Source organism: Puma concolor, chromosome E4 (genome assembly GCF_028749965.1).
Source record: "Puma concolor isolate L17-30 chromosome E4, mPumCon1.1.hap2, whole genome shotgun sequence".
NCBI lineage: Eukaryota > Metazoa > Chordata > Mammalia > Carnivora > Felidae > Puma > Puma concolor.
In genome coordinates, this window is record NC_141683.1 from 57986255 (window position 1) to 58014192 (window position 27938).

General features: G+C 48.5%; 1 protein-coding gene across 10 annotated transcripts in view; it reads left to right on the forward strand.

Annotated features, from left to right (window-relative positions):
- The first annotated feature begins 2146 nt into the window (after positions 1 to 2146).
- SCYL3 (SCY1 like pseudokinase 3) overlaps positions 2147 to 27938 on the forward strand; it is a 43041-nt gene continuing 17249 nt past the window's right edge. Inside the window, exons 1-10 of one of the 10 annotated variants that reach the window (XM_086693562.1) lie at positions 2228 to 2366; positions 2914 to 3451; positions 7769 to 7999; positions 15302 to 15487; positions 17504 to 17617; positions 19549 to 19605; positions 20773 to 20875; positions 22104 to 22215; positions 24544 to 24621; positions 26642 to 26781. In XM_086693562.1, the coding sequence (XP_086549688.1) occupies positions 7835 to 7999; positions 15302 to 15487; positions 17504 to 17617; positions 19549 to 19605; positions 20773 to 20875; positions 22104 to 22215; positions 24544 to 24621; positions 26642 to 26781 (955 nt within the window). In that variant the 5' untranslated portion in view covers positions 2228 to 2366; positions 2914 to 3451; positions 7769 to 7834. Of the gene's footprint in view, positions 2367 to 2913; positions 3452 to 7768; positions 8000 to 15301; positions 15488 to 17503; positions 17618 to 19548; positions 19606 to 20772; positions 20876 to 22103; positions 22216 to 24543; positions 24622 to 26641; positions 26782 to 27938 lie in introns of all 10 variants that reach the window. The other 9 variants (XM_086693564.1, XM_086693565.1, XM_086693566.1 and 6 more) reach the window with 9 other exon arrangements.

Consider the following 27938-nt stretch of genomic DNA (forward strand, 5'->3'; position numbering starts at 1 on the left):
AACTTACATACTGAAGCCGGGGCAGGGAACTTCGCAAAACTAAGATAACTTTTCTAGCATTAAGCTACTCACACACCCTCAATCACTTAAAAAGGAAAAAAAAAAGTTTTATTTGGGCCCCTTGAACCCACGTTTTTGCTATGATTGTGTCTTCTTCCTTCTTAGTGGTCAGCATAGTACATGACACAGAAAAGGTATATGTTAAATATTTGTAGAATAAATATTAGTGTGTAACAACATGAAGTTTAAATTTTGCAACATTTGTATAGTGTTCACAGTTTCCAAAGCGATGCCAATATTCCTTAAAGCACGGGTGTCATGATGTCTGTTGGCGATTTAAATGATTTCCGCATTGACAGTGGAATATTCTGCGTGGGTTAATTGGTTGAAGCTATGCCCTAGACGCAGCATTCTAGTAATCAGGAATCTACACTCCAGAGGTTGCTAGCTGGAATCATTCCAGAAAGGCTACATTCCAGAGATGGAGCTACAAACACTTTAGCCAACTGGATCGCTGATGGCACTGGATGCTTTGCTAATTATCATGATGAGTGTCAGAAGTGAGTATTTATTGGCAAAAGTAACAACTTATTAATTATCATGATGACTAGTAGAAATGGGCTCTCAAAAGAATTCAAGCTGGGTGAATTGTTTAAAATATTTTAGAAAATGCTCTCCACATCTGAGTGAACAGGGTCTAAAAATTCAAGGTGTCCTCAGCCTTCGGAGATTCCATTTGAGGCTGCATCCCTAATGGTGCTGGCTCTACCACTGGTCTGTAAGATCTCTGGTTGCCAGATGGTGACTATGTGGCATCATCCACAGGTGGCCCAGAAATGTGATGTGCTGCCCAAGGAAGCCAAAGGGTGGAGGGAGGGAGGTGAACCCGTTTCTGCCTCTCAACTTTCTAGTGCAAGGTGGTGGTCACACGGCCTCGGGCTGTATTCTCCAAAATGGTGGTCACTACCCACAGGTGACTACTGAGCATTAAAATATGGTTAGTCCAAATTGTAAAATATACATAGCAGATTTTGAAGACAGTACAAAAAATGTCAGTAACACAGTATTTTTTTTTTTTTTTTTACTATTGAATGCATATTTAAATGACAATCTTCCGGATATACTGTGTTTAAATATATTAAAATTAACTTCACCTCATCTTTTTTTCTTTAGTAAAAGATTTAAAAGTTTTAAAGGCTTAAATCTTTAAAGATTAAAAAGTTTTAAAAACATGAAAAGTTTTTAAGGTGGCTTCTAGCGAAGTTAATATGTGGCTTGAATTCAGTTTCTATAGGCCAGTGCTGACCCAGAATAGACAGCTCAGCCATTGTCAAGCTTATCCGGCAGATTAAATACTGTATGTGCCTACCTCCCAATAAACATGCGTTTAATACATTTCTGAATATGGAGCAAAAGTAGGCCTAGTTGCTTTCTTTTAACCTCAGGAGGAAATTATGGTGTCCTTATCCATCTTAAACCTTTTCAGCGACCAGAAACTTTCAGCTCCAGAAAGAAACTACAAGTTTTGGATGATCAAATTATTGAGGTCAGCTGTCAACTGTGAGGTTGTATTAAGCAGTAGTGATGGCTGCCACTACTGCGATCATACAGATGAGAACAGGGAAACACACACAGAATCCTATTAAGTAGAAACCATTAACAGGTACCATTAACATGATTAAGCCCAATGTACGCTGAATTAAGCGTAACTTCAAACTTCCCGACTCAAAGGTTTAAGCTTGAACCACCATCACCTCCGCCAGCTTCAGCCGCAGTTCCGCACGACTTCAGCCCACGCGGCGCAACCAATCGCGGCTGCGGGGGTGAGTGACGTCACTCTCCTAAAAGTCCAGGCCAATTTCCATACTTCTTTTCTGCGACCAGCCCCTTTACTATTTGTTGGAGGCGACGGCGGCCATTTTGGATTCGGGCGGGTGTCAAATTAAAACCGCGCGGCTAAAAGCCTAAAACTTACAATCAAGACAAACTCGCGAGTTCAACTCAAACGCCAAGAGAGGAGACATCTTCACAAACCAGCCAGGCCGCTGGGAGCAGGGCGCGAGGTGCCGACCGGCACCGGCGCCCACACTCAAGATGGCGCCGGCCTGAGCGTCACCTGTGCCGCCTCTCTCTCTCTCGGTTCCGGGTTCGTTCGCCTCAGTGGTGGCGTCGGAGGGCTGAAGGCTGGCGTTCTGTCCGGTTTCCGGACCCGTCTCTATGGTGTCGGAGGGAGCATACCCCCCGAAGATTTGTGGGTGTAGTGGCCACAGCCTCACAGGGTAGGCGAGGGTGGCTGGTGTCAACAGGGGGCGAAGAGGGGACCGGAGCCAAGACCCTCGGCCGCCTCCCCCGCCGGCCTCCCGCAGGTAACAGGGAGCCCTGCGCCGCGTCCTCCGTCCGTGCGGGACCGGGCCGCGGGAGAGGGGCCGGGCCGGGCGCGAAGACGGTGGGCGCGCGCCCCGCTCGCGGGTCCGCGCTCGGCGCGGCGCCGCTGCCGGTTGAGATGTGCCCTCCGCCTCCGCGCAGCCTCCCCCTGCTTGGTGCGGGGCGCCCTTCGCCTCTGGGCTTCGGGGGCGACTCCCGCCCGGCGCGTTGCTGGCGGCCGGAGCCAGCGAAAGAAGCCGCGGAGCCGGGCCTCGCGGGCAGGTGTGGAAGGTTAGGGGCCAGCGAGCGGGAGCGCCGTCCCCGCCCACCCCGAGCCGGGTCGCGGTGGGACCCCGCTGGCCCCCGGGCAGCCCTCCCCGCCGCGGGTCGGGCGAGTGTGCGCGGTGCCGCCGGAGCGGTGGGAGCCGGGGGTCGCGCCCGCGCCGGGAAACCGCCTGCGTTCCTGCTCCAAGACGAGTGCCGGGCCCCCGGAGGCCCAGCCGGCTCTGTCCTTGCCTAGTGCCTTTTTTTTTTTTTTTTTTTTTTTAGAATAAAGATGAAACATTTCTCGGAAGAGCGTGTTTAGGAAACCATGTGAATACTGAGTCGGGTCCTGAATTCTGGAATCACCGTTACTGCTGTTTTTAAGGACCTGTGTGCGTACCCACGTAACATTTCAAATCCTAGCTGAAATCATACTTACTTGTTTTGGTCCGTAAAGGCGTCTTTACGTATTGCTGGTCAGCTAGCAATGCTGGACTGAGTTCATTACAGAGAACGTGTACTTGAAACAGATCACAGCAAAGGGCCCGTGTAATGTTAGCACCAGATAACAAAGTATCGATGAGTATAGGGCGTCCTTAGAACTCACGATGCAAGCCTTTGTCTTTGGAACCTCCAAGCTAAGAGAGCTAGAACCAAGATCATCTCGATTAATTGCTGTGGAAGAACAGAGGGAGAGAGAGTTCCCCAGATGACATCGATTTCTTAGTAGGAGTTGCCCGGTGACCTAGACAAGCGCTTGCATAATCCACAGGTGGCCCAGAAATGTGATGTGCTGCCCAAGGAAGCTAAAGGGTGGAGGAAGGTAGGTGAACCCATGTTTCAAGAGCAGACCTTGCCGACCCAACATCATATTATAGAGAGAGGGGATGGTAAATTCTGCAGAATATCCATGCTCTCCTTTTCTGTCTTCTTGTAACTTTTTTTTTTCTCGTGACTTCTTGACTTCAAAGCAGACAACAGCACATCTTTTTGTTGCCACCTGATGAAGTTTGCCCTGCACTTAGGCTGTAATCCTACTCTAATGTGAGCATTGCAGTCCTGATGTGGGAAGACTTCTGTCCACGTTAATCACGCTTTCCAAACAGTAAAATGGCAGCCTTTGTCCCAAGAAAGGGAGTCTCGTCTTGCCTTTTTTCTTTTCTTTCTCTTTTCTTGTTTTTAATGTCTGTCGATTTTCAGAGAGAGAGAGTGCGAGTGTGAGCAGCAGAGGGGCAGAGAGAGGGAGAGAGAATCCCAAGCAGGCCCCGTGCTGTTGGCGCAGAGCCTGACATGGCCTCGGTCCCACAAACCATGAGATCCATGACCTGAGCTGAAACCAGGAGTCAGAAGTTTAACTGACTGAGCCCGTCAGGCGCCCCCCCCCCTTTCTTTTTTTTAAGTTGTATTTCTTGGGGTCTTAGACCCAATATATCCACTGCTAAGAAAAACTGGTTTTAACCGCTTAAAGCTTTCCTAACTCTAGGTGTCGTTGGGCCCAGTGTTCTGGCAACGACGTAGTTTGCTATCGAGAAATGACTAAACTATATGTCCCTTGCTGTGCCTCTGCCGAGTGCCATTCAGTCAGCCAGAGCACCGCCCCTGCATCCTGGTGGCCGTCTCATCTCCTTTGAGGACGAATGCTAAAACTACACGAACACCGTGCTTTCCTCCCAAGAGGATTTTCATTTTCTTGCAGTTCCCCGTGTTGGTTTTGAAAAGCTGTATTTTGCGGCTAAGAGAGAAGGAAGTTAGACTGGCCTCCGTTACACACTCTTCAAAGTAACACTTCTCTGACTAATGCCTCCGTTCTCACAGAGGAGTTCTAGAGAAGTAGGCATTTTCTGCTGATGAAATGGCAGCTGGGGTCAAAGAACATGGACCACTCAAGCTGCCCCCTCATGCCAGCCCTGGTTGTAAGGCTGTCCACGTGGCGGTGAGGAAGTGCATTTCCAGCTGGGCTTCTGGAAGCCTCGAGATGGAGGGTAGTAATGCGCCCCTGCAGATCTGACGAAGCTATTCCCAGTGTTTGCTCTTCCTTCTGCCAGTTGCCTTCCTCTGTGCTTGCCAAGTTTCTGCTGCTTTGTGGCTTTGGCCGGCCATGGCCCTGACTCCACCTCGTGGCATCCTTTTATCTTCAGCAAATAGAAATATGTCTTGCGCGTTCAGATTCCCGAGGCGGATAAAGACCTGGCCGGGGGTCCTAGAGATGGCTAATGTGTGAATTGACTGCCCTTTGGCCCAGGGTAGGCACCTGACCCATTAACTGTGTCCTAGAGGAGAGGGGCAACGTCCAACTACTCAACGTGACCTTCGCTGTTCAGCAGGGGGTGTTGTCACAGGTACCATGCCGTCTCCAGAACAGGGGAGTTAACGGGAGCTGGTTTTCTCCGTGGGCCCGGGTAGACCCTTCATTTGTAGTCCCGGTAGAAAGGTGAGCGTTACACGTAGTTCGGATACTTGGCATTTTTAATACTGTTTATCCCCCTGCTGTTGTTAAGGTCAACTGCAGAATAGGGAGGAGCCCAGTGGATTTGTTACAAAGACGAGTTCGTTCTTATCCTCAGAAGTATTCTTGGATTTTTGAACAGTTTCAATTTTAGATAGTTTTAGCTTTGTCCATGTTGTGTTCTTTATATAACGATGTGTGTGGGTCTGTAGGCACTTGGAATTCTCTGTTTTAGGCATGTGTCTTCAGCAGCCCCTCATACTTTGGTAACACAGAAAGTGTTGTGTGGAACTTCTCTAAAGTGGAACAAAAAAATCTAAGTAGAGGGTCTATGTATAATGATTGTTGGGTGTGTGTTTGTTCAAAGGGTGCAGTTTTTAAACTGAAATTTTTAAAGGTCTCTAGAATTTTTGGCCATGTTATTTAGAACTGGCAACTTCTTACCACGTCCACCAGAGTTAGTAAGAACTCTTTTTATGTTTTATTTTTTCTATTATGGTAAAGCCAGAACTGCAGACTGACTGCCACAGATTTTTCAAACGTGTGTTATTTGGCCCGTACAGGTTTAAACACATTCGAGCCAGCACTGAAAAATACGGAGATTTCCACATAAATATTCAGGCTCTTGGATCCTTATGATAAATGACCTGATCTGGCAGGCCTGGCTGGGACATTGTGACGGCCACTCCCTGCAGAGTGCAGGCCTTGTCAGCAGGTGCCTGTCACACGCAGGGCCCTCTGCTCCTCCCCCAATACTGTGGGGCCACTTTGCAATGCCTGCTGTAGCCGTGGAAGTTTGTACCCCCGTTGTAAAGAAAGGTGTGTGCTTAGTGTAGAAGGTTTGGAAATGCAGGTGCATGTCTGTCTGTGACTTCCTCGTGATCCGACACAGACAGCAAACCTCTATTAATACTTGAGCATTTTTTCAGGCCTTTCTATGTCTGTGTGTATCTGTATGTATATAGACACATACACAGATACAACTTTATTGAGGTATAATTGATGTGCAATAAACTGAACATATTTAAACCCTACAATTAAAAGTTTCGGGGGCGCCTGGGTGGCGCAGTCGGTTGAGCATCCGACTTCAGCCAGGTCACGATCTCACGGTCTGTGGGTTCGAGCCCCGCGTCAGGCTCTGGGCTGACGGCTCGGAGCCTGGAGCCTGTTTCCGATTCTGTGTCTCCCTCTCTCTCTGCCCCTCCCCCGTTCATGCTCTGTCTCCCTCTGTCCCAAAAATAAATAAAAAACGTTGGAAAAAAAAAAAATTTAAAAAAAAAAATAAATAAATAAAAGTGTCGGTATTTGTTATCACCTTTAACCATAATCAAGTTAGTGAGTGAATCTATTCCCCCACAAGTCTCCTTACACCCCTTGCAATCCTTTCCCCTCTCCTGGTCCCTGTAACGGGGCTCCTACCCCAGGCAACCACTCATCTGTTTTCTATCACTGCGTTTTCTAGGTGTTCCTGTCTGTGTGGGTTTCTTAGCATCTGGGATGATACAGTTTTGCACTTTCCCCTTTTTACCTAGCCCGACTTTGAAGAGCAGTGGGAGCGCACCCTTCCTTCCTTCCTTCCTTCCTTCCTTCCTTCCTTCCTTCCTTCCTTCCTTCCTTTTTTTCTTTCCTTCCTTCCTTCTTCTTTCCTTCCTTCCTTCCTTTCCTTTCCTTCCTTCCTTCCTTTCTTTCTTTTTCTTTTTCTTTCTTTCCTTCTTCCTTCCTTCCTTCCTTCCTTCCTTCCTTTCTTTCTTTCTTTCTTTCCTTCCTTTCTTCCTTCCTTTCTTTTTCTTTCTTTCCTTCTTTCTTTCTTAGTTTCTTTTTTCCTTTCTTCCTTTCTTTCTTTTTCTTTCTTTCTTTCTTCCTTCCTTTCTTCCTTTCTTTCTTTCAGTTTATTTACTTATTTTGAGAGAGAGGAAAGGTGCAGAGAGTGAGGGAGAGAGAGAATCCCAGGCAGGCCCTACACTACCAGCACTGACACTGACTCCGTGCTCTAACCCACAAACCGGGAGATCACTACCTGAGCAGGAAATCAAGAGTCCCAAGACTGAGCCACCCAGGCACCCTCTTTCTTATGTTTATTGTCATCGTGTTCAGCGAGTTGTCTCTATCCCACTGTTTTCCTGGTGCTCCCGGGCCTTTGCCCAGCGCGTGAACTCTCCATTTGTTAACACGTTTTTCATCATTGAGAGAACTACTCTCCAGTTTGTTTGGTTCTTGTTCTAATTTTAAGTTATTATAGACATACAGCAGTTTTCTCATTGGTGAATAATGACGTTTTGCAACAGGCTCCTGTGAGGCAGGATATGCGAGCAGGTTAGGGAGCGCGGGTGATCTTATTCTGGTTTTGATCAGCTGGCGCTGTGAGCGTTCCGTGAGAGAGAGAGAGAGAGAGAGAGAGAGAGAGTGTGTGTGTGTGTGTGTGTGCGTGCGTGCGTGCGCGCGCACATGTGTGGGGGGAGGGTCGCGAGGGGCAGTAACTGCACGTGGCCTGGTAGGTGCGTTTTCTCGTAGAGCCTCAGTTGTTCCTTGACAGGCACCGCCGGTGACTTGGGGCGCACTTGGCCAGCATTTGGCGTCCTTGTTGTGGGCGGCCTGGCCGATGGGGACTGGAGGGCCGGGTGGGTGGGTGGGTGGGTGGGAGCGGCGGGGCCCCCGCACGCAGTGATCTCCCCTCCCCCCCCCGACCCCCTGCAGGTGGAGGCTTATGTGTGCAGGTGTTTTCCTCCTTCCTCAGCTGTGCCGGGCCTCCCGGCGGAAGGCATGGGCTCGGAGAGCAGCGCCCTGAAGAGCTACGCGCTGACGGAGCCCGCGTTCACCCTGCCGGCCGGCCTGGCCGTGCACCCCGCCGCACTGCAGGATGGCCGGCGCGCCTCGGTCTTCGTGTACCGGAGAGACCACGAGGACCGCGTGAACAAGGCAGCCAAGGTACCGCGTGCGCAGCGGCGCTCGCGTTTGTGGGGGGGGGGGGGGTCACTGGCTCGCTTCCTGTTAAGAAATACGAAGCGGAACTTAACGAGGGTCACAGGAGGGCGATCCTGAGGAATCGTGTTTTTGTTCATGATCTTCGTGGTTGTCCTGGGGCGCAGGGGTGGGGGGCGGGGAAGAGGGCTCAGTCGGTTACGCGTCGGACTCTTGACTTGGGCTCAGGTCATGATCTCCCGTTTCGTGGGTTCGAGCGCCACATCCGGCTCTGTGCTGACAGCTCGGAGCCTGGAGCCTGCTTTGGAGTCTGTGCTTCCCTCTCTCTCTGCCCCTCCCCTGCTCATGCTCTGTATCTCTCTCTCTCTCTCTCTCTCTCTCTCAAAAATAAACATTAAACAACAACAAAAAAAGAACATAGTTGTCCTCCCTCATGGGAAAATCTCCAACTTGCAGGACATGTTGGAACCAAAAAGCTTCGGAAAACGCAGGGTGAGAGCTTTTATCATATTGTTTTAGTGAGGAAGTTCGGAAGGTAATTTTCCATGGCTAAATTAAGGTAGAGTTTAATTGAGTTTAGCAAAAATCTGTAAGTGTTGACATTTTGGTAAGTATATGATTTAATTTGTAAAGTTTGTTTATATTTATTTTATGTCTTTTAACTTTTATTTTCATTTTTAGCTTTTTAGTTTTTGCATTTCAGGTTTTAAATTTGAGTATAGTTGTTGACACACAGTGTTAGTTTCAGGCGTACAACATACTGATCCACCTTCTCTATACAACATACTGTGCTCACCTTTAGTGTATTGATGACGGACCTAGAAATAAAGTAGTTTAGAAACTGCAGGTACTATTTTTTCTTTTCCAGGACTATTGTGATGTCCCAGAAAGAATGTTGGCCTGGGTTCTGGTTCTTGCCGAGGGACCTTAGTCGCTTCATTCACTTTTAGAGGCTTCAGTTTCCTCTTCAGGGAGGGGGTCCTCCTGGCTCACACCTTCCAGATGCTGATCCTGGAAGGGGACCAGTGTATTAGCAGGTGCTTGTGCACTGTCGGGGGACCCCAGCCTCTGATTAGAAAACGTGATTGTACCTCGGAATATAATTCAATAGAACAACCCTAAGTGTCTTTATTTTTTTTTTTTTTTAAGTTTATTTTATTTTGAGAGAACACAAGTGTGTATGAGCAGGGGAGGGGCAGAGAAGAGGGAGAGAGAGAATCCCACACAGGGTCCACACTGACCGCCCAGAGCCTGATGCAGGGCTTGAACCCACGAACTGCGAGATCATGACCTGAGCTGAAATCAAGAGTCAGACACCCAGCCACCTGAGCCACCCAGCTGCCCCTGTTAAAACTTTTTATTGTAATTTTGCAAAAGATAAAATGCCTTGCTTCACTGTCGTATTCTTACTTGCAGTTAATATCTGACATACTTCCTATTATCTTCATCTCATAAGGCAGCACGTTTTTTAAGTAAAAAAATGAGGGTGACTGTTATTAGTGAAGTACTAGAGATTTATCATCTTTCTTAGCTTTTTTTCCTAAATAAGTTCATAAGATTATTTAACATTGTTTTGTTTATTTATTTTTGAGAGAGAGAGAGCACAAGCAGAGAGGAGCAGAGAGGTGGGGGGGGACAGACGATCTGAAGCAGGCTCTGTGCTGACAGCACAGAACGTGATGTGGGGCTTGATCTCCTGGTTCGTGAGATCGTGACCTGAGCCGAAGTTGGACGCTTAGCCAACTGAGCCCCAAAGTTTTTTAGCACTATGTTATTCTTTATGATATGTGTGCCAAGAAAAAGTTGAACAACCCAGATCATGGTGTTTTTAAACGAGAAAAGTAAAGCTGCACTGTCGGTGTCTGAGGGCTCATATGCTGCAGGGACTGTGAGTTTGAGACAGAAGATTTCTCCCCCCCTTAGTACAGACCCTTCTAAACCAAGGCTGAGTCTTTTCCAGTACTTTATACTTGTCTCGTCTATTCTTCAGGCCATCTTGTGGCTTTAAATACCTGAGACCCGAACCTGAGAAATTTGAAATGTCTACAAAATGATAAATGATAAGGTTTCAGTGCAGGTCACAGTTCTTGAAAATGTGTCACGTTTCATTGGGTTATAGGACCTTGGTGTTCCTAGATTCCTGAAATAGTAGAACAGTATGTCCAGCTCACCTCACTTTCTCTAGAGTTCAGGCTCCCGGTCCTACCTTTGACGGTTTTGGTGGCCACTTCCGACAGATGGGCAGTGTTTTCCTCGTGTATACTGTTAGGTCGTGAGTGTAGTGTTCCTCTAGTATTATAAATAAACTACAGTCACAATGCAGGGCAGCCTGTGGAATAAGATGAAACATGGTATAACCTTTCTCTACAAAACGATACTAGACGTTCTTCAAGTCCATCAGATCCTATCATTTTATCTTGAAGTCACTAGCTATAATAGTATAATTTTCTCACCGGTGGTTAGGACTCATTTCTGAGGAATAGTGAGGAATGATAACTCCTAAATCAGAGTGTGGTTCCCGTAGTTTGCTCTAATCCCAGTGCTTAGGTGGGACCTCGTGGTGAGGACGAGCTCGTGAATGACCCTGAGTGTATTCATAACCAGGCAGCCACGTTAACTCGAGGAGTGCGTTTGTGGACGCTGTGCACCTGCCTTGGGAGACACTGTGCTCTTCTCCATGACTCAGGCCGCTTTCTGGAAGGGTTGGTCAATATATTTGGGGCTGCACAGTGTGTGGTCATGAGGAAGAAATAGAAGATCGCTTGCCTTCCCCTTGGGGAATGCTTTACTGCTCTTCCTTATATACTGACATGCTCTTTCTGTTCCTCTCCCCCTTCGCCCTTTTTTGTGCTGTTTACAACCCTTATTCTAATAAATCAACTGCCCTCCATTGTCGGCTGGTTCTCTTCCAAGGTTCCTGATCATCATCCATTCAGAAGAACTTAAGAAGTGCCCCCATCCCCCAGGTGTGTTGGGCCACCTCCAGATGGCGCAGGCTCCTTCCCAGCCTCTGCTCTCCCCGACAATATCCAGACTTCAGGTTCTCGTCCTTTCTCTTCTGGTGCTTATGTCTGGCCTTCTGCCCCTGACGAAGTAACTGCTGAGCCCTCTGGTCTCAGCTCCAGGTCCACATTCCCACTTGCCTGTGGAATATCTCTACCTGGATACTCCCTTAGCACCTCAGGTACAGGCTTTCCAACACAGGATTCTTTATCCCTTCCTCTTCCTGCGTTTTATTCCTAGTGTCTCATCTAACCTCTAGCTCGTGGGCATTCAAAGACAGAGTGTGCTTCTGTCTTTGTCTCAGATTTGCATCTCAGCAGAAGAAGCCAGAGTATTTCTCCCTGAGAGTTCTTGCTCTCTCGTTTTAGGCGTCCTGGTTACTTTGTTATATTTCTTTAACAGAATGAAACTATGGCTTGCTTCCTGTCGAAAAACTTGCAGGTGGACGTGAGCTGATAACTACTATGTTGTGCAGTTCCCAAAGTGAAATAGCGAACCAGAGATAGAACTTACAGTAATGAAAAGTTAAGCCGCTAAGGCTTGAATTAATTCTCTGGATAGCTGCGTCCTAACCTGTCCTAAAAAGTAGACGTAGTTTATATTCACGACTTGACTCTCACACCTAATGTCTCTGTGTGGGCCTGGATAAGTACAGATGTTGACAGGTTATCCAGTGCTGCTCCTGTTGAACGATAAAAGTCCTTGCTCGGAATCCTCTGTCTGAGAGGATTCGCCTGGAGCAGAATGGGCGGAACGGGGATGTGATGACGCAGGGGCAGGTACTTTCGGCCCCTCCACAAAGGGGACTCCTTCCACAAAGCCGCCTCCCTCCACCACAAGAGCCGTTGCTCTTTGGTCGATGCTCACTGAGAACATCTCCCAGTCACATCTTGTCACCCCCTCTGTTCTGGAGCAACAGAATCTTGAGTCAAGAAGTGTTTCTTTTTTTTTTTTTTTTTTTTTTTTTAATTTATTTATTTATTTTTAAATTTTTTTTTTCAACGTTTATTTATTTTTGGGACAGAGAGAGACAGAGCATGAACGGGGGAGGGGCAGAGAGAGAGGGAGACACAGAATCGGAAACAGGCTCCAGGCTCTGAGCCATCAGCCCAGAGCCTGACGCGGGGCTCGAACTCACGGACCGCGAGATCGTGACCTGGCTGAAGTCGGACGTTTAACCGACTGCGCCACCCAGGCGCCCCCAAGAAGTGTTTCTATTTGATTCGTAATTGCTGATTTCCCTGTGAGTCTGTATGCATAATTTATGCAAAATATCGTGTGTGCTGAAGGGGAGAGACACATGACGTTCTCGGCCAGTTAAGTGCCGTGTTCAGAATCACGCTATGAGTTATTCCTTTCTGCCTTTATTAAACACACAAGTCACTTTGGACTGAGAATTTTCCTGGGAATGTAGGGTTAAAAAAATAAGCAGATTGCAATTTATTATTTCATGTATTAATTAGGTGAAATTTACTGACTCTGTATTTAATGCCAGTACTCAGCCCGGTGATATTTCTTCTGACTTACTAGTCTGCCCTGACTACTAGAAGCATAAAACTTTTTTACGTACAACCAAAGGAAAATAGAGTCTTAAGAAATAAAAGCTGAATGAATAATTTTTCCTGAACAGGCAAAAGTAAAAACTCAAAAGTGTTCCATGCTGGGTTTGCAGATTACTTGAGATGATTCTTAAAATGAAAAAAATATGAAAGAGGTTGCATAATTTTATTCAGAAACCATAGTTCCAAAGACCCTTGCAAGCAGTTCTGTCCACTTAAGCTCAGACATTCAGCCAACTTGCTAGCATGACTCTTGGCTCATCTGGGTCTTTGTTGTATTTGCGTCTATATGTACTAATTAATAGTTCATATTTAAACTATTAGTTTAAGAATTAAAGAATTTTCTAAGTATGTATGTATGTATTTATTTAGAGAGAGAGAGAGAGAGAATCCCGAGCAGGCTTTGCACTGTCAGCTCAGAGCCTGATGTGGGGCTCGAACCCACAAACAGTGAGATCATGAGTTGAAACAAAGAGTTGACACTTAACCCACTGAGCCACCCAGGCACCCCAAGAGTTTTCTTAATTATTTGTTATTAGAGTGACTCAGGGAGGGTAACAGCTTTCTTCTTAAAAACAAACAAGAAATCCTACTGGAGCTATTCCTAGAGTTGTCAAAGTTTGGGAGTATTACAAGAAAAGAAAAGAAACTGGGCAAATTCATTTCCTCAGAAGATTCTCCTGTGGTCTCACCTAATAGGCTAGTTTGAAATGACTGATATAAGCCTTGAACCAGCACTGTGTTCCAGACTCTCATGGGAGCTCGCATTCTTCCAGAAGGTATTTTGGAATGTTCCATGCTGAGTGCTCATTTATGAGATGAAACCGAACATTATATTGAGGGTTTTTGTCCCAAGTGACGTCTTCCATGCGCCCCCCCCCCCCCCCCCAGTGTGATGACAGGTTTACAAGCCTTGCTCGGTGTCCTGCAGGTTGCACAGGCTTCTCCCTCTAGCTGCCTCCTGAGGTTTTTTATTTATCTGATCTTCACCAGTTTGATGATAACATGTACAGCTGTGGTTTTCTTTGCTTTTTCCTGTTTGGTGTTCATTGAACTTTTTAAATCTGTAAACTTTAGTATTTGGCTGAATTTGGAAAGTTCTCAGCCATTACAATTTTTATGCCCCCATTCTTTTTTTGGGGGGGGGGGTGGGGGAGTCCAGTTATATACATTAGACCTTTTGTTTTTGTCACATAGGTTCCCGAGGCTATGATTATTTTTAAAAAGAACAGTTGGGGCACCTGGGTGGCTCAGTCGGTTAAGCGTCCAACTTCGGCTCAGGTCATGATCTCGCGGTTCATGAGTTCGAGCCCCGCATCGAGCTCTGTACTGACAGCTCAGAGCCTGGAGCCTGCTTCGGATTCTGTGTCTCCCTCTCTCTCTGCCCCTCCCCTGCTCATGCTCTGTTTCTCTCTCGTTGAATTAGTTTCTAATATTTTATTTTTCCTTTCTAAAATTTCTACTTATTTTGGAGCACCTGGGTGGCTCAGTCGGTTAAGCGTCCGACTCCGGCTCACGTCATGATCTTACGGTTCGTGGGTTCGAGCCCTGCGTCAGCTGTCCACCCAGAGCCCGCTTGGGATCCTCTGTCCCCTTCTCTCTCTGCCCCTCCCCCCGCTCGTGTTCTTTCTCTTTCTCTCTCAAAAATAAACAGTTATTTTTAAAAAATAATAAAACTTCCACTTGTTTTAAATAACAGTTCTTTCTCTGCTGAGAACTTCTATTTATTTTGTAACTGTTTTCCTTTACCTCTAGGGGAGAATGGTTATAATATAATGGTTATGCTGTTTTAAATTCTTTGTGATAATTCTAATATCCGGTGTATTTTGGGGTTGATATTTGTTGATTGTCTTTTCACTTTTTTTGTTGTTGTTAAGTGAGAGCATTTTGGATTGCATACTGAACATTTTGAATGTCCTGTCGCATAGACTCTTGGTTCTGTTTTAATCCTCCGGAGATTGTTGGTGTTTCTAGTATTTGAGGTTTTAACTGCAGGCCGTCAGTCCCCTCAGGTTCGGGCTTCAAGTTTTCCGGCTACTCTCCACCCGCTCTTGCTGTGCGTGGTGCTCAGACCCCAGGTCGTTTCTCAAAACTCTGCTGCGCTGGTGTCGGCCCGCTTTGTCCGCGTCGGTTCAGGACTTGGTCTGAGACCTGTGCGCGGACAGACACCTCGAACGTCTCCTTCTCCAGTCCTTTCGCCTCTGGGATGTCCTCGGACTCAGGCTTGCCGTGGTTCCTTCCCGCCGTTCTTCTGGCCGGAAAGGTGGCAGGGTCTCTGTCAGAGTTCTAGCCACGTTTGCTGCACTGCTGTGCGAGCGGGGCCCGCCGTTGGTGCGCAGCTGCGAGAAATGCCATCCCTCACCCAGGACGTGGACCCCCACGATGTGTCTTCTCCTCATTTTGACTCCGCTCCAGAATCTGAGTGCTTTGTCGAGTTCTCCGGTCATTATTTTGGGCACCTGCTTCAGAGTCGATAGCAGTGATCTTTGGGAGGCCTGGGCTCCTGGGGGGCTCACACTGCCCTAAGGGAGCTGCAGGTCTCCGTAGAGTGACTTAAATGTTGGTAAAGTCAGAACAGGTCACAGATGTTCCTTCACCTTGTTTGGAATTTTGGGGGCAGGGGAGCTGGACAGGACCTTGACTACGAGGATACGTTTTCTGACTTTCACCCCGACTTATGTGAAACTGCCGTCAGTCTGGTCTTGAGTCATTAACTTCACCATCCCTTCTGTTTGTGTGTTTAAAGCATCTGAAGACACTTCGTCACCCTTGCCTGCTGAGATTTTTATCATGCACCGTGGAGGCGGATGGGATCCATCTGGTCACCGAGCGAGTGCAGCCTCTGGAAGTGGCTTTGGAAGTGCTGTCTTCTGCGGAGGTCTGTGCCGGCATCTACGACGTACTGCTGGCCCTCGTCTTCCTTCACGACAGAGTAAGCGGCCCACACGCAGTGTGCTCATAGGCTCTGGTATAGACCAGGTTGGGCGGGGCGGGGGCAGTCATGGGACGTGTTGAAATCCTAAGGCACCGTTCTGACTCAGAAGCTTCCTGATGGAAACCCGCACGTCGGAAGGCACGGGGGTGCCACAGACAGATGGTTTGTGGACGGGCGGTCAGCCCTCTGACCCTGCGCAGTGTTTCCTAGAACTTGACTCCCTTGACGATGGTCTCCCTCGAGTTTGGGGTAAGCCTTTCCCTAAAAATAGCTGCAGCTGTATGACTGTTCTTAAGACAGAGAGAAAGCCTTGACGCTAATGCCGCTGTGGGCATTTCCGGGAGTTTTGTTCCGTTTTAGATTTTGAAGAAAGAAATGACCATTTCTTCAGAAGAGACTTTCCCTTCTTTTCGAGTAGGTGGTGCCACTGAGAGCCAGCCTGTTAACACTGCAGTCAGGTTCACTGTCATGGGGATAAGTGTAGTTCCTCTGTTTACTTCTGGTCTGTTTCTGGACAGTATTATGGAGCTGTTTCTTAATGGAATTTGCATTCTGAAGTAAGAAAGCCTTTGGTCGTCCTCCAAGATTAAAATGACCAGTCACAGGTTAGAAACATTTGCATATGACTCATCTCAGTGTATGTTTTTGGGTTTTTTTCACTTTTCCTATTAATGGGGGACAGATTCCAAATATCACTTTGGATTTATCATCTCTTAAAAGCTTGTCTAAGATGCATATAAAGAATTGCAGGGGCGCCTGGGTGCCTCGGTCGGTTAAGTGTCTGATTTCAGCTCAGGTCATGATCTCACAGTCTGTGAGTTCGAGCCCTGTGTCGGGCTCTGTGCTGATGGCTCAGAGCCTGGAGCCTGTTTCGGATTCTGTGTCTCCCTCTCTCTCTGCCCTTCCCCTGCTCATGCTCTGTCTCTCTCTGTCTCAAAAAAAAAAAACAAAAAAAACAAAAAGCCAAACAAACATGAAAGAATTGTTAGGGCTTCATGTGGAGGTATATTTTCTTTGTTGGAAAAAGTGCGTGCACGTGGTGAAAAGCCTGGACAGTGTGGGAGCACATAGAGGGAAGAGCAAGCCCCCCACCGTGAGTCCAGGACCCCACCTCCGTCCAGGGGCGACCACGGTGATGAGCCTGGTCGTCTGGACATGTTCCGTGTGTGCATAAAGCAAATGTCCCTACGCCTGGTCTCCTTTATTTCTCAAATGCAAAAATACCATCCGTACTATTCTGAACCTTCCTTTAAAACGGATATATATATCTTGGAATGTTTTATATCAAAATATGTACACACTTTTCTGGCAAGTAGGATATTTAAAACGCACTTGTCTACTGAAATGATTTCCAGTTTGGGGGAAAAAACATACACGTACTTGAATTCTGTTCTCATTGCCTTCTTCCTTCTTACTTACTTGACTGTACTATGTTTTCTGGTCCCGTATTCTGTCACATCTGTGCTCTGTGAGATATTTCTAGTGGGCCTTACCATTAGTCCATTTTCCTCTTTTTCCGGCAGAAATTTTTAAGGCCTCCTGACAAGATTTCAGGGGAAGATTTCTGGGTTCGTGCTAGAATGTAGGTGAGAAAGAATTTAGAGGAGAAAGTTAGTACAGCAGCCTAGGGGAGCAAAGATAAACTTCACCTTTAAAGGGAGGCACACGCTCCGGGCCATGACGACGTGTACCTGTGTGCGTACCATCCCTCCTGCCTGGCCTGGAGGCGGGGACGTGCAGAATCTGCGCCCTGCTGTCATGCCTTTATTTCATTAACCTGCCTCACTGGGCAGGGGAGAGAACAGAAGCCTGTCCATCGCGTTTTTCCTTCCCTCCGACCTCGTAATGCATATGCAGGCTTGTTCGGTTTGTCCCTCCTTAAAGTTGTGCTTCGTTTATTATGCCACAGGTGGGCGGACTTGCCTTAGCTTCTTTCGGCGATCAGTTTTTAGTTCTTTAGAACTTCTGCCTCACAGATTCTAGCGGCAGCCTCTTCCTGTTCTTTTTCTCCAGGGGCACCTGACACACAACAACGTCTGCCTGTCATCTGTGTTTGTGAGTGAGGACGGCCACTGGAAGCTGGGGGGGATGGAGACCGTCTGCAAAGTTCCTCAGGCCACACCCGAGGTAAGCCAGGGGACAGGCCCTCTGTGGCACCCGGAATCGGATAGCATTTTAGTGGGCGGTTCTTACCTCGGGACCCTCCTTCGGTGTTCGGGTGATCCTAGCTTTGGACACTGGACTTTTTTGTCGATGCCAGATTCACAGAATTGTAGGAGTTTATTCTTTCAGAGGCTTCCTTTATTCTCGTCTCCTCGATTGGTAGCTCGGGAACTCAAGACCGAGGGGTAAAATGGCTCGGTCAGATTTTTAATTAAATGCTCTCCCCTTCTATTCCTATAATACCCTGTCCTTAATGACACCACTTAATGTTTAATATTGAAATTACCTTTGTGTGTCCGATTTCTTTCCCAGTATTTGAGCTTCTTGAGGGTGCGAGAGTCTCTTTGGCTTATTTTTACATCTCCACCCGGAATAGTGCCTGGCACGCATTAGGTAGTCAGGAAATGTTCATTAACAGCCGTCCAAGTTGTCCGAACCCCTCCATCGTGTGCTAACAGCCAGAGTTAGGACGCGAACATCTCAGCTCCTCGTGGGCTGTGTTGTTGCTGCTTCTGGTACCTCTTAATGGTTTTGCCTGACCAGGTTCTACACGTTGCCCTCCTAGGTTGATGAACCTTTCTGTTCTATTTCTTGTTTTTAATCGTTTTGCACATTGCCACTAGACTTGCTCTTTCTAAAAACAACAATAACAACAACAACAAACCCAGTCCCATCACGGTAGCCGTACTAAAGTGCTGGCTCGTTGGCATACTGACTCAGTCCGGTTCCCCGTTCTCTCGTGGGGCCTCCACAAGGGGGCCATGTTGAATGCGCACCTTCATGGGCTCTCGCCGAGGTCAGACGCTCCTTCTCCCCGCAAAGGTGTTCCTCCGATGATTTCTGCCCCAGGTGGTCCCTTTCTTTTCAGAAGTCACCTTACATCTCAGTACAATGGCTTGTAACTCACTCCTTGACTTCTCTTCCAAATTCTTTACCATGGCGTGTAAGGCCCTTCACAGGCTCTCCCCGAGCCTGCCTTCAGCTCGACCTACACTTACAGTCACTGAGCTCCTCTCGGGCCGCACCCGCACCCCGGTCTACGCAGCTCAGCTGTGCTCTTGGGTGGGCGGTGCCTTTCACCCGCTTCTTCCTGTGTGTGCCTTTCTGTCGCTGAGATGCTTTCTTCCCACGGGCTCTCTGTGGCATGTGAGATGAAGCTGAAGTCTGTGTTCTAGCTCAGTCTCTTTGTGAAGCCCTCCCCTGGGTACTACCCCCGCCCAACGAAATCAGTCTCTCCTTCTGTGCTTCCATATGGCACTCAGCACCTGTTACTGCGGTTCTCAGTTTACATTCTAGGTTGTGAGCACCTGGCTGGCGGCAGGGACTGTATCGTATTCCCTTTGTGGTCCTAGTGCCCTAAGTGGTGTGTGGGACATAGAAGCACTTGAAAACTAATCTTTGAATCGGTGAATGAATGTGCTTGTTCTGTGGATGTTATCTCCGTAGTTGACAAGGTCCTCAACTTTTATATCTCATGTGGCAGAAGGCCTTAAGATTGACCTAATTCAGCAGGAAGATTATTGATAGATTTGTTCTATGCTAGAAAAGGCTATTACTCCTTAATAACTCTGCAGGATGTGAAAGTATTCCTAATTATCAGTATAAGGAAAGCAGGTGCAGAGATGCCTCTGACCAGCAGAGGGCATCCTAAACCAGCTGCAGGGGAGAGGAAAGGGCACTTACAGGTGTTTTCTGCTGAGCCTCGTGCTGTGCCAGGTACTGTATTCACATTTTTTAAGTAGCGAGATTTTAAGTTTGTGTATTTAACATGTGCGTCAGTTAGAAGGCTTCATTGCTGCTTTTTGCATTGCTGGTTGCTTCTGTAACTTGGTGTAAGACATTGGTTCACCAAACCTGTGTATGAATTATTTTCCCTAATTTATTTCTCTGTCTAGTTTCTGAGGAGTATTCAGTCAGTAAGAGACCCAGCATCTATCCCTCCTGAAGAGATGGTAAGATGATATGCTTCAGCTGTAACGAAGGCTTCTTTGTATGAAACTTAAAAGAACCTTTCGTCTGCCCCCTCTTTCTTGGCTAAGTTGTAGATGCCTCATAATTCCTTTGGCCGTGACGGCGTCTGAGATTAATCTTATCACCACAGCAGGGAGCCTTTTTCTGGACAGTCTGCGTACATTTTTGGGTCGTACAGACCCCTGTGTTACCATTAAATACCTCCGTGTGAACAGGGTTGGTGCTTCATCCCCATTTCACGGTCTTGGTGTTCTGTTGGAAGCCCTAAGAGCTGGGGAAGCAGCAGCCCTAGCCGTCCCTGAGCTGCACCCAAGCCACTCGTCTGCCCGCCGGTCGTGAGGTAGGGCTCCAACGTGCACGCAAGCATGATTATTGACGTTAATGATCTTGTCTGACAAAGGTCCATCTACAGATCTCTCCCCTAGGTTGATGAACCTTTCTATTCTGTTTTTGTTTCTTATCTTCACCACCAGCTGCCGGTGAAGAAAGATTATATTTACCAGGACACGCGAAGGCCGTCGCTCCCTCTAAATTTTTTCTTACAATTACCGTAAAACAGACCACGATCCCCAGAGCCATACAGGAAATACCAACCCAACTATAACCTTGAATATAGACCTAAGACTTGAAATAAATCAGGTTGTTCCAAATCAGTACTATGTGTATGTACTAGTGTTTTTCAGACTGACTTGTGGGTTTTAAATCAAGTTAGAGGTCCTGACAGTTATTGGGGGGGGGGGAGGAATAAAATAGAAAATATCAGTAAGTCTGAGTATTGTTTTATAAAAGTTTTGTTACCATTATGTGTATTTATGTGTGTGTGTGTGTGTGTGTGTGTGTGTGTGTACTACCACCACTAACAATAATAATAATAATAAAATTTTTAAAAATGTGGGTTGCCGTCAAAAATATTTTTGAAAGCCACAGACATATATCATATTTAGGCCCTTTTTCTCTTTTGGCCCTTGTTTGATATTTTAAAATCTTTGATAAATTGCATTCCCTCATGGTTTTAAGAGCCTGTAAGCCAGTGTGTGGTACTCTATAGTTGGCTTTGAGTATAAAAATGGGAGAGAGTGCTTCAGAGAAAATGTAGATCGGGTTTCTAAGGCAGATTCTCTAGGTTTAATGATCTTTACTGCTTTTAGTCTCCAGAATTCACAACTCTGCCAGAGTCACATGGACATGCCCGGGATGCCTATTCATTTGGGACATTGGTGGAAAGTTTGCTCACAGTCTTAAGTGGACAGGGTGAGTTGTTGCACTATTACATCCACAGAATAAGCAGGAAGGTCATTCACAGCCTGTTCTGGGTGATTCAGAGGACCACAGTCTTTGACCATAGTAAGGAACCTGTTGCTTACCAGATAACTTGTGTATGGCAGATCTTAACAGCCCTGAGGAAAGAAGCTTTGATTTCTTTGCAGAGTTTTAAAGAATTTTAAGTAGGAACCACTTTCGACTCTGTTTATATCACGTGTTATAATGTTATCAATCGGTATTGGTACTTGTGGTCTAAAGACTCTGTTCCTTATTGAGTCAGCCAAGTAAATGAGTGCTGTTATCGATTTATATGTAACGATCTGAAGAAGAGAGGAGGATTCGGCACTTTTTATTTAATCTGAATCAAGCTGGACATTTCCTTATCTTTATTCTTTCCAAGTCCTTTTGAGTGTTTTCTTCTTGATGTAATTTACTCATTACCTTTTCTTTTGTTGCCCCGAAGAGCCCAGGCTCCTGAACACATTGTTTTCTTCTCTCTTTCGAGCTCTTTGATGGCGCGCCTGGTGGCCTGCTTCATTCTGGTCCAGCCACCCCAGGCCTTAGGTTGTCCGCCCGTTAACAGGCCTGGGGGGGGGTACATGCCTCGTTAGGCCCCTTCCCGGCCTGGCTCGCACTTTGCCGAAGCTTTGGGCACTTCTAACGCAACTTCTTTTACCAGGCTTCTGCAGCATCCTGAAGTTACAAGCACCCTTCGGCTGCTCGCTCTAAATTGTCTCAGCCTGAATACTTGAGAATTAAACCCCATTAAGGCCCTAAGGCATGCCCTGTGGGGAATGAACCCACTACTCCTCTGTGTCTAGAATGGTGGTAATTATGCACCATCCTGGAGAGAATAGAAAACACAGTCATTCAGATAACTTTTCTTGTTCTGTGGGTGAGGAACCCTGGTCCATAAGGCCCTCAGACCAGCCACTTCTTAAACTTCCTCTAGGCCCGAGCTGAGTTACACCTGCCGCTGGGAGATAAGGACACAGAGGTGAGGCCCGTGGGGGTGGGGCTGGATGTGTTGGCAGATGAATTTTCTACACCTGCCAAGGAGTGTGGCTTCAGGTGAGCCGGAAGCTGTTTAGCAACAGCCAGGGCTTTGTTTGTTTGGGCTTTTTACAGGTTGGTTTTTGCTCCCGTCAGTCTCCAGCTATAGAGGTCCTGAAAGGAGGGAGAAGGCTTGGAAACTAACTGTACCTCTGGATTTCAGTTTCAGCGGACGTTCTCTCCAGCTTCCAACAGACCTTGCACTCAACCCTGCTGAATCCCATCCCCACATGTCGGCCGCCGCTCCGCACCTTACTGTCCCATGACTTCTTCAGGTGAGGGCACCCGGCGGGCTTCCCCGGCCGCTCGCAGGTGCCGCGTCCCGTGGTGGGGTTTCGGGGCCCCCGGGTCACACAGTCCCTTCTGTTGGCATAGGAGAGGTCAAGTCACATCCGCATGGGAGGATAGGGGGCGAGAGTGGATTGCCTCTTGGGTTCCTACCACAGGAAGTTCTAGAAATCTTTAACTGTGGTGAAGGCCTGGGTCTGGAAGTTACAGCCAGAGCCCTTAAAAGCCACGCTGCATCTAGTGGGTGGCACCGGTCAGGTAATCGAGAAACTTCATAAACATGGCCGCTCCTTTCTGCTGCCATTGTGTTCTAGGAGTTTGTTGCTGTTGAAAAGTTTTCTTGTCGGGGGAGGGGGAAGGAGCTCGTTTGTCTTCAGGCAGAAGATTGTCGTGTTTGTTTGGTAATGCGTGATGGAAACGCAAGGAAGTCGATTTAGAGGGAGGGGCACAATATAAGGTTAATATTGCCGCTGGATTCAGAGATGGTTTTGGACCTCTCTTCAAGGTTAGTTTCAATTACGTGTCCTCCTTTTCTTCATTTCCGTGACCGCAGAAATTCCGCACGGGTTAATTTCACATTCATGACTTTTAGTAGCAAAACTGATGTTCTGTCCTTTTGAAACTAAGGATCCTTACGTGTCAGCGGTTGGAGAGCCTGAGACAAACCGGAGCGGAGGGAAAGCCGGTGCTCTCCTCCGAGGGGGTGAATTACCTCTCCCATAGGACTAGGGTCCATGTTATTAAATGGGGCACAGGTAGTTTCACTATAATTACTAGGATTTTATTGGCCACTCTGGTTTCAAAGAAACTGTTCAAAACCTTTCCCGTCACAGGAGTCTTTTAACCAAGGTGTTTCTGTGTCCTTTTAGAGGATTCATAGCAATATCTTACTTACCTTGATACAAGGTCTCTACAAAGACTCCTTCATAGCAAATAGATTCTCTCCACTGTTTGATAAAAGAGTTGTTTAGTAAGAATTGTATTTTTGTATTTTTTTTTAAACGTTTGTTTATTTTTGAGAGAGAAAGAGCACACAAGTGGGAGAGGGGCAGCGAGAGGGGGACAGAGGATCCGAAGCGGGCTCCACGCACACGGCACAGAGCCCTGACGCAGGGCTCAAACCCATGAACCATGAGATCGTGACCAGAGCCGAAGTCAGACGCTTGACCAACTGAGCCCTCCAGGTGCCCCCCAAGAATTGTGTTTTAAACAGAGCTGGGAGAGAAAGCCACAACGCACACCAGCTCCCCCTTCCTGAAATCTGACGGTTGCCCGTGAGGAGAAGCCAGCGGGAGGACCCGGGCCGGCATCTCTTGCCGAGGCAGCTGCGCGAACTCGATTAGGCTTCGGTTGTGACATTTGTGCTTTTCTTCTGCTACTAAAGCCAGAGGGAAAGGGGTGCAGGTGTAAATGGGGAGCCCCAGGTGGCTGGCCATGTGGTGGGGCCGTGTGCTGAAGCGTCGGCCCCCGGCCTGTCAGCCTCCTCCCGCCAGACTCGATGCAAGCCGCCCTCCCCCCGGGGGGCCCACAGGCCCCCCTCCCGCCCCCCCCACCTGGCTGAGGAGATGACTGCACGGCTTCCGGCAGGAGAAATGGGGAGCCTCCCGTGACTGGCACGGACATGCCGGTCTCCCCGGCCCCTTTGACGGCTCTCACCAGAGTGGCCTTGAGGTTCAGTGGCTGTTTTGCAATGCTTCACTGCATCGCTTCCATTTCTGCCAGGACGGCTCCGCTCACCACATCCTGTGGCAGAGCAGGTTCCCGTGACTGTGGTTGCAAAAACACCGCCGAGGTGGCGGGCGTCGGTGTGCCCACCATGTGTGCCGGAGCCTGAATCCTCTTCGCACATCTCTTTGCTTTTCTTAAGACGCCAGATGCTCCACGGGCTCATTCGCAGTATTTGTCTCTTGAGCGACTCAGTTATAATAGAGTCTTCTTTTTTTTAAGAGGTTTTTTTTTTTTTTAAACGTTCATTTATTTTTTTGGAGAGAGACAGCGTGCGCACGGCGGGGAGGGGCACAGAGAAGGAGAGGGAAGGAGAGAATCCCAGGCAGGCTGTGCTGCCAGCGCAGAGCCTGACGTAAGGCTCGAACTCACAAACCACAAGATCGTGACCCTGAGCAGAAATCAAGAATCCGATGCTTAACCAACTGAGCTACCCGGGCGCCCCTATATAATGGAGTCTTCGAACTGGCAGAGGAGAATGTTTCCTTGAGTATTTTTACAGCCCGGTCTGTGGTTATGGCTTCAGTATTGAATACACCTTCTCTAATTTGCCATCCTGCATGTTTTTTTTTTTTCCCTTTGGCATTTAGGAATGATTTTCTAGAAGTTGTGAATTTCTTGAAAAGTTTAACATTGAAGAGTGAAGAGGAAAAAACTGAATTCTTCAAGTAAGTCCAGAAAGTTAAGGGCTTAAAATTCAGTACCTTGGGTTAAGTCCGCGTAATGACTCATCTCCGGAGAGATGAGTCCGACGTTTACTTTCTTGGACAAAGTTTTTTGAACGTTGCCTGCGTGTCGGGCTTTCTGCTGGGCCCTGGGATGGCTAGTTAGTGCTTAAGCGGTGACCAAGCTCGCGGGGCGTCCCGACGGCCCAGAGGTCGAGGGAGGAGGTGGTTAGAGAAGAGGTGTGGCAGGCAGAGGGCACCGCGAAGTAACGCACGGAGGCGTTGTGCCTCGTGTACGGAGCAGCAGGCAGGCGGGTGAGTCCGCGCGTTCCCACACCGCAGTGGGTGAGAGGTGGGCACCCTCGGACGCGGCCGTGAGGAGCATTGCCGCTGTCTGTGAGCGGAGCACGCGGGCTGTGAAATGGTCGGTTCTCCCTGGAGGCGGCTCCCTCTGTTGCCCTTGGAGGGCGCAGAGTGATTTCTTACGGGACTTGGGTCGGCCGGTGGCCTGTGGTGGGCCTCGATGGGAGGCCCGAGGTGAGGCAGCGACGGTACGAGGAGGACGACACAGATGAGCCCCGCTTCTAATGCTGGCGAGGCCGTGGCGATCGTCACCAAGAGCGCCGGAGGATACCCGAGGAGAGGCCCTCGCGCGCAGGGAATGTGAGGAGCTGGGTGTTCAGGGCGTCGGCGTGAAGGGGTCGTGGGACTCTAGACAGAGATGCGCGTGGGCCTTTGACCAGGTGGCCCTGAAGCCGGGGCGAGACGCGCGCAGCCGATGAGCCGGAGAGGAGTATTGGGGTTCACTGGCCTGCCGTTGGTGACGGTTTCCCGGAGAAAGCGGTAGCATGGGGGTCACGGCACGCCCAAACTGACCCTGGGGCCCCCACCCAGCCTTCTAGGACGGTGGTCGAGGAATGAGACGGAGCGGCGATGGCCGGAGGAGGTGCGGGGGAGGCCGGGAAGGCTGGCGTCCTCGGCAGAGTAAAGCTCAGGAAGGGCAGGGGACGCCGGCAGGCGCCCAGAGAGCGCCCCGTCTGAGGAGCTATTTGAGGGCGTGGCGTGGGGAGCCCAGCCGCGCTGGCGGAGATGTGCTCGGAAGGCAGGCGAGAGCGCGGACACTGGGGAAGACCTGCGGGAAGGTTTGGAGAAGGGCCAGCGGAGAGTAGCCGAAGAAGGGGGTGGAGTCGGGAAGGATTTTTTTTTTTTTTCAACGTTTATTTATTTTTGGGACAGAGAGAGACAGAGCATGAACGGGGGAGGGGCAGAGAGAGAGGGAGACACAGAATCGGAAACAGGCTCCAGGCTCTGAGCCATCAGCCCAGAGCCCGACGCAGGGCTCCAACTCACGGACCGCGAGATCGTGACCTGGCTGAAGTCGGACGCTTAACCGACTGCGCCACCCAGGCGCCCTGGGAAGGATTTTTTTTAAGGGCAGAAGAGCCGTGAGCACGTTCGTGGGCCGGGGCACCGGGCTCGCAGAGGAGGGCAGCCCCACTGGGGGTCCTGGAAGGGGCCTGGATGCCAGGGCGACAGCTGCATGGGGGTGGCCATCGGAAGAGGTGGCGGGAACCGAACGAGCCCGGGGGAGCCCTGTTGACGGCCTCTCCGCGCAGCAGGAGCAGGACCATCCGCACAGGGTGGCTGTGCAGCGGCCGTGATACTGTCCCTCTCCCCCCCACCCCCCATTACCTGTGTGTTCTTGATAGAGGGCTTTGACGGGTGTGACGTTAGGGAGTTAGTAAGAAAAGCCTGAATTTTGTTTCCTATGGAAACTTCAGATAATCTAACATCCTGCATCCTTCGTAGCGTGGATGGGACCTTGTGTGTGCGCTGGCGGCCTTGTCTCGCACCCCTTGCGTTTTTTCTTAGATCCCCTGCATCGGCTGTTCACCTCCTCTGGCCACGTTTCCCTGTGCCTCCCTCTGACTGAAGTAGGGGAGGGCTGCGTGTGTCTACACTGGACGAGGAAGTGGCTACAGTGGCACCACCGGCTGCCCAGGCTTTTCTTCTTTCCCCTCAGATTCCTGCTGGACAGAGTCAGCTGCTTGTCCGAGGAGTTGATCGCCTCGCGGTTGGTGCCTCTTCTGCTTAATCAGTTGGTGTTTGCAGAGCCAGTAGCCGTTAAGAGTTTTCTGCCTCATCTGCTTGGCCCCAAAAAAGGTGAATTTTTTTCAGAGGATTATTGGTAATTAAGGACTTCGGGTGTTATTAGTCCTTATTTGAGCAGACTGAGATTACTGCATGGTGTAGTTAGAGTATGGCTCCAAAAGAGTCATTGATCCCTGAGGTGATTATCTTGACTCAAACCTGGGTACCAGAGCCCACGGGGTAAATAAGAAGCATCTTCTTGGAGAGTCAGATTTATTGTAGAAGGTGGTATATTGGGAAAACCATACATATACACATACACACACGCACACATAAACACGTAAGATTCAAGTATGCAACGCGCATGAAGTTTTAAGATAAGGCGTACGTCCTCACAGGGCTTTTGCATTTGCAGTTAGGCCTGTGCCTTCTTTTTTTTTAATGTATTTTTTTAACGTTTATTTTTGAGAGCGCGCACGTGAGTGGGGCAGAGCAGAGAGAGAGGGGAACAGAAGATCTGAGGCGGGCTCTGTGCTGACAGCAGAGAGCCCAGTGTGGGGCTCAAACTCACGAACCGTGAAATCATGACCTGAGCTGAAGTCAGAAGCTTAACTGACTGAGCCACCCAGGCGCCCCTTTAATTTTGTTTTTTTTTTTTTTAGAGAGAGTGTAAATGGGGGACGGGCAGAGGGAAGAAAACCTTAAGCAGGCTTCACGCTCAGCGCAGAGCCCAACACAGGGCTCAATCCATGACCCTGGGATCATGAGCTGAGCTGAAATCAAGAGCTGGACACTCAACTGACTGAGCCACCCAGGCACACCTAGGCCTGTGCCTTCTGGCTTCCCAAGAGCAACCCACTTATTTTATATTTTCAGTGGAAAGACTGAAAGGCAGGAGATGACTTTCCTACCTGGAGCTCCAGTTTTTTTCTGAATGTGCAATTAAGGTTATTATTCTGATACTCTGTAACTTCATAAGCACTGTAGATGGGAACGTACCAGGTTAGAGAATTTATTTTCTTAAAAGATCTCCACCCAACAAAGCAGCAGCATAGGTAACTGTTTTACAGCATAGAATTTTGTTACAGCCTTTGTTATTCCCTGAGGGTTTTTGTTTCTGTGTCTGTTTTCAGTTCAACTGTAGCCGACACACATGACATCCGTCTCAGGTCCTGGAGTTTTTCTTCCCAGCTGCCATCCCTTTACTCAGTAGATCTTAGATGGCGGTG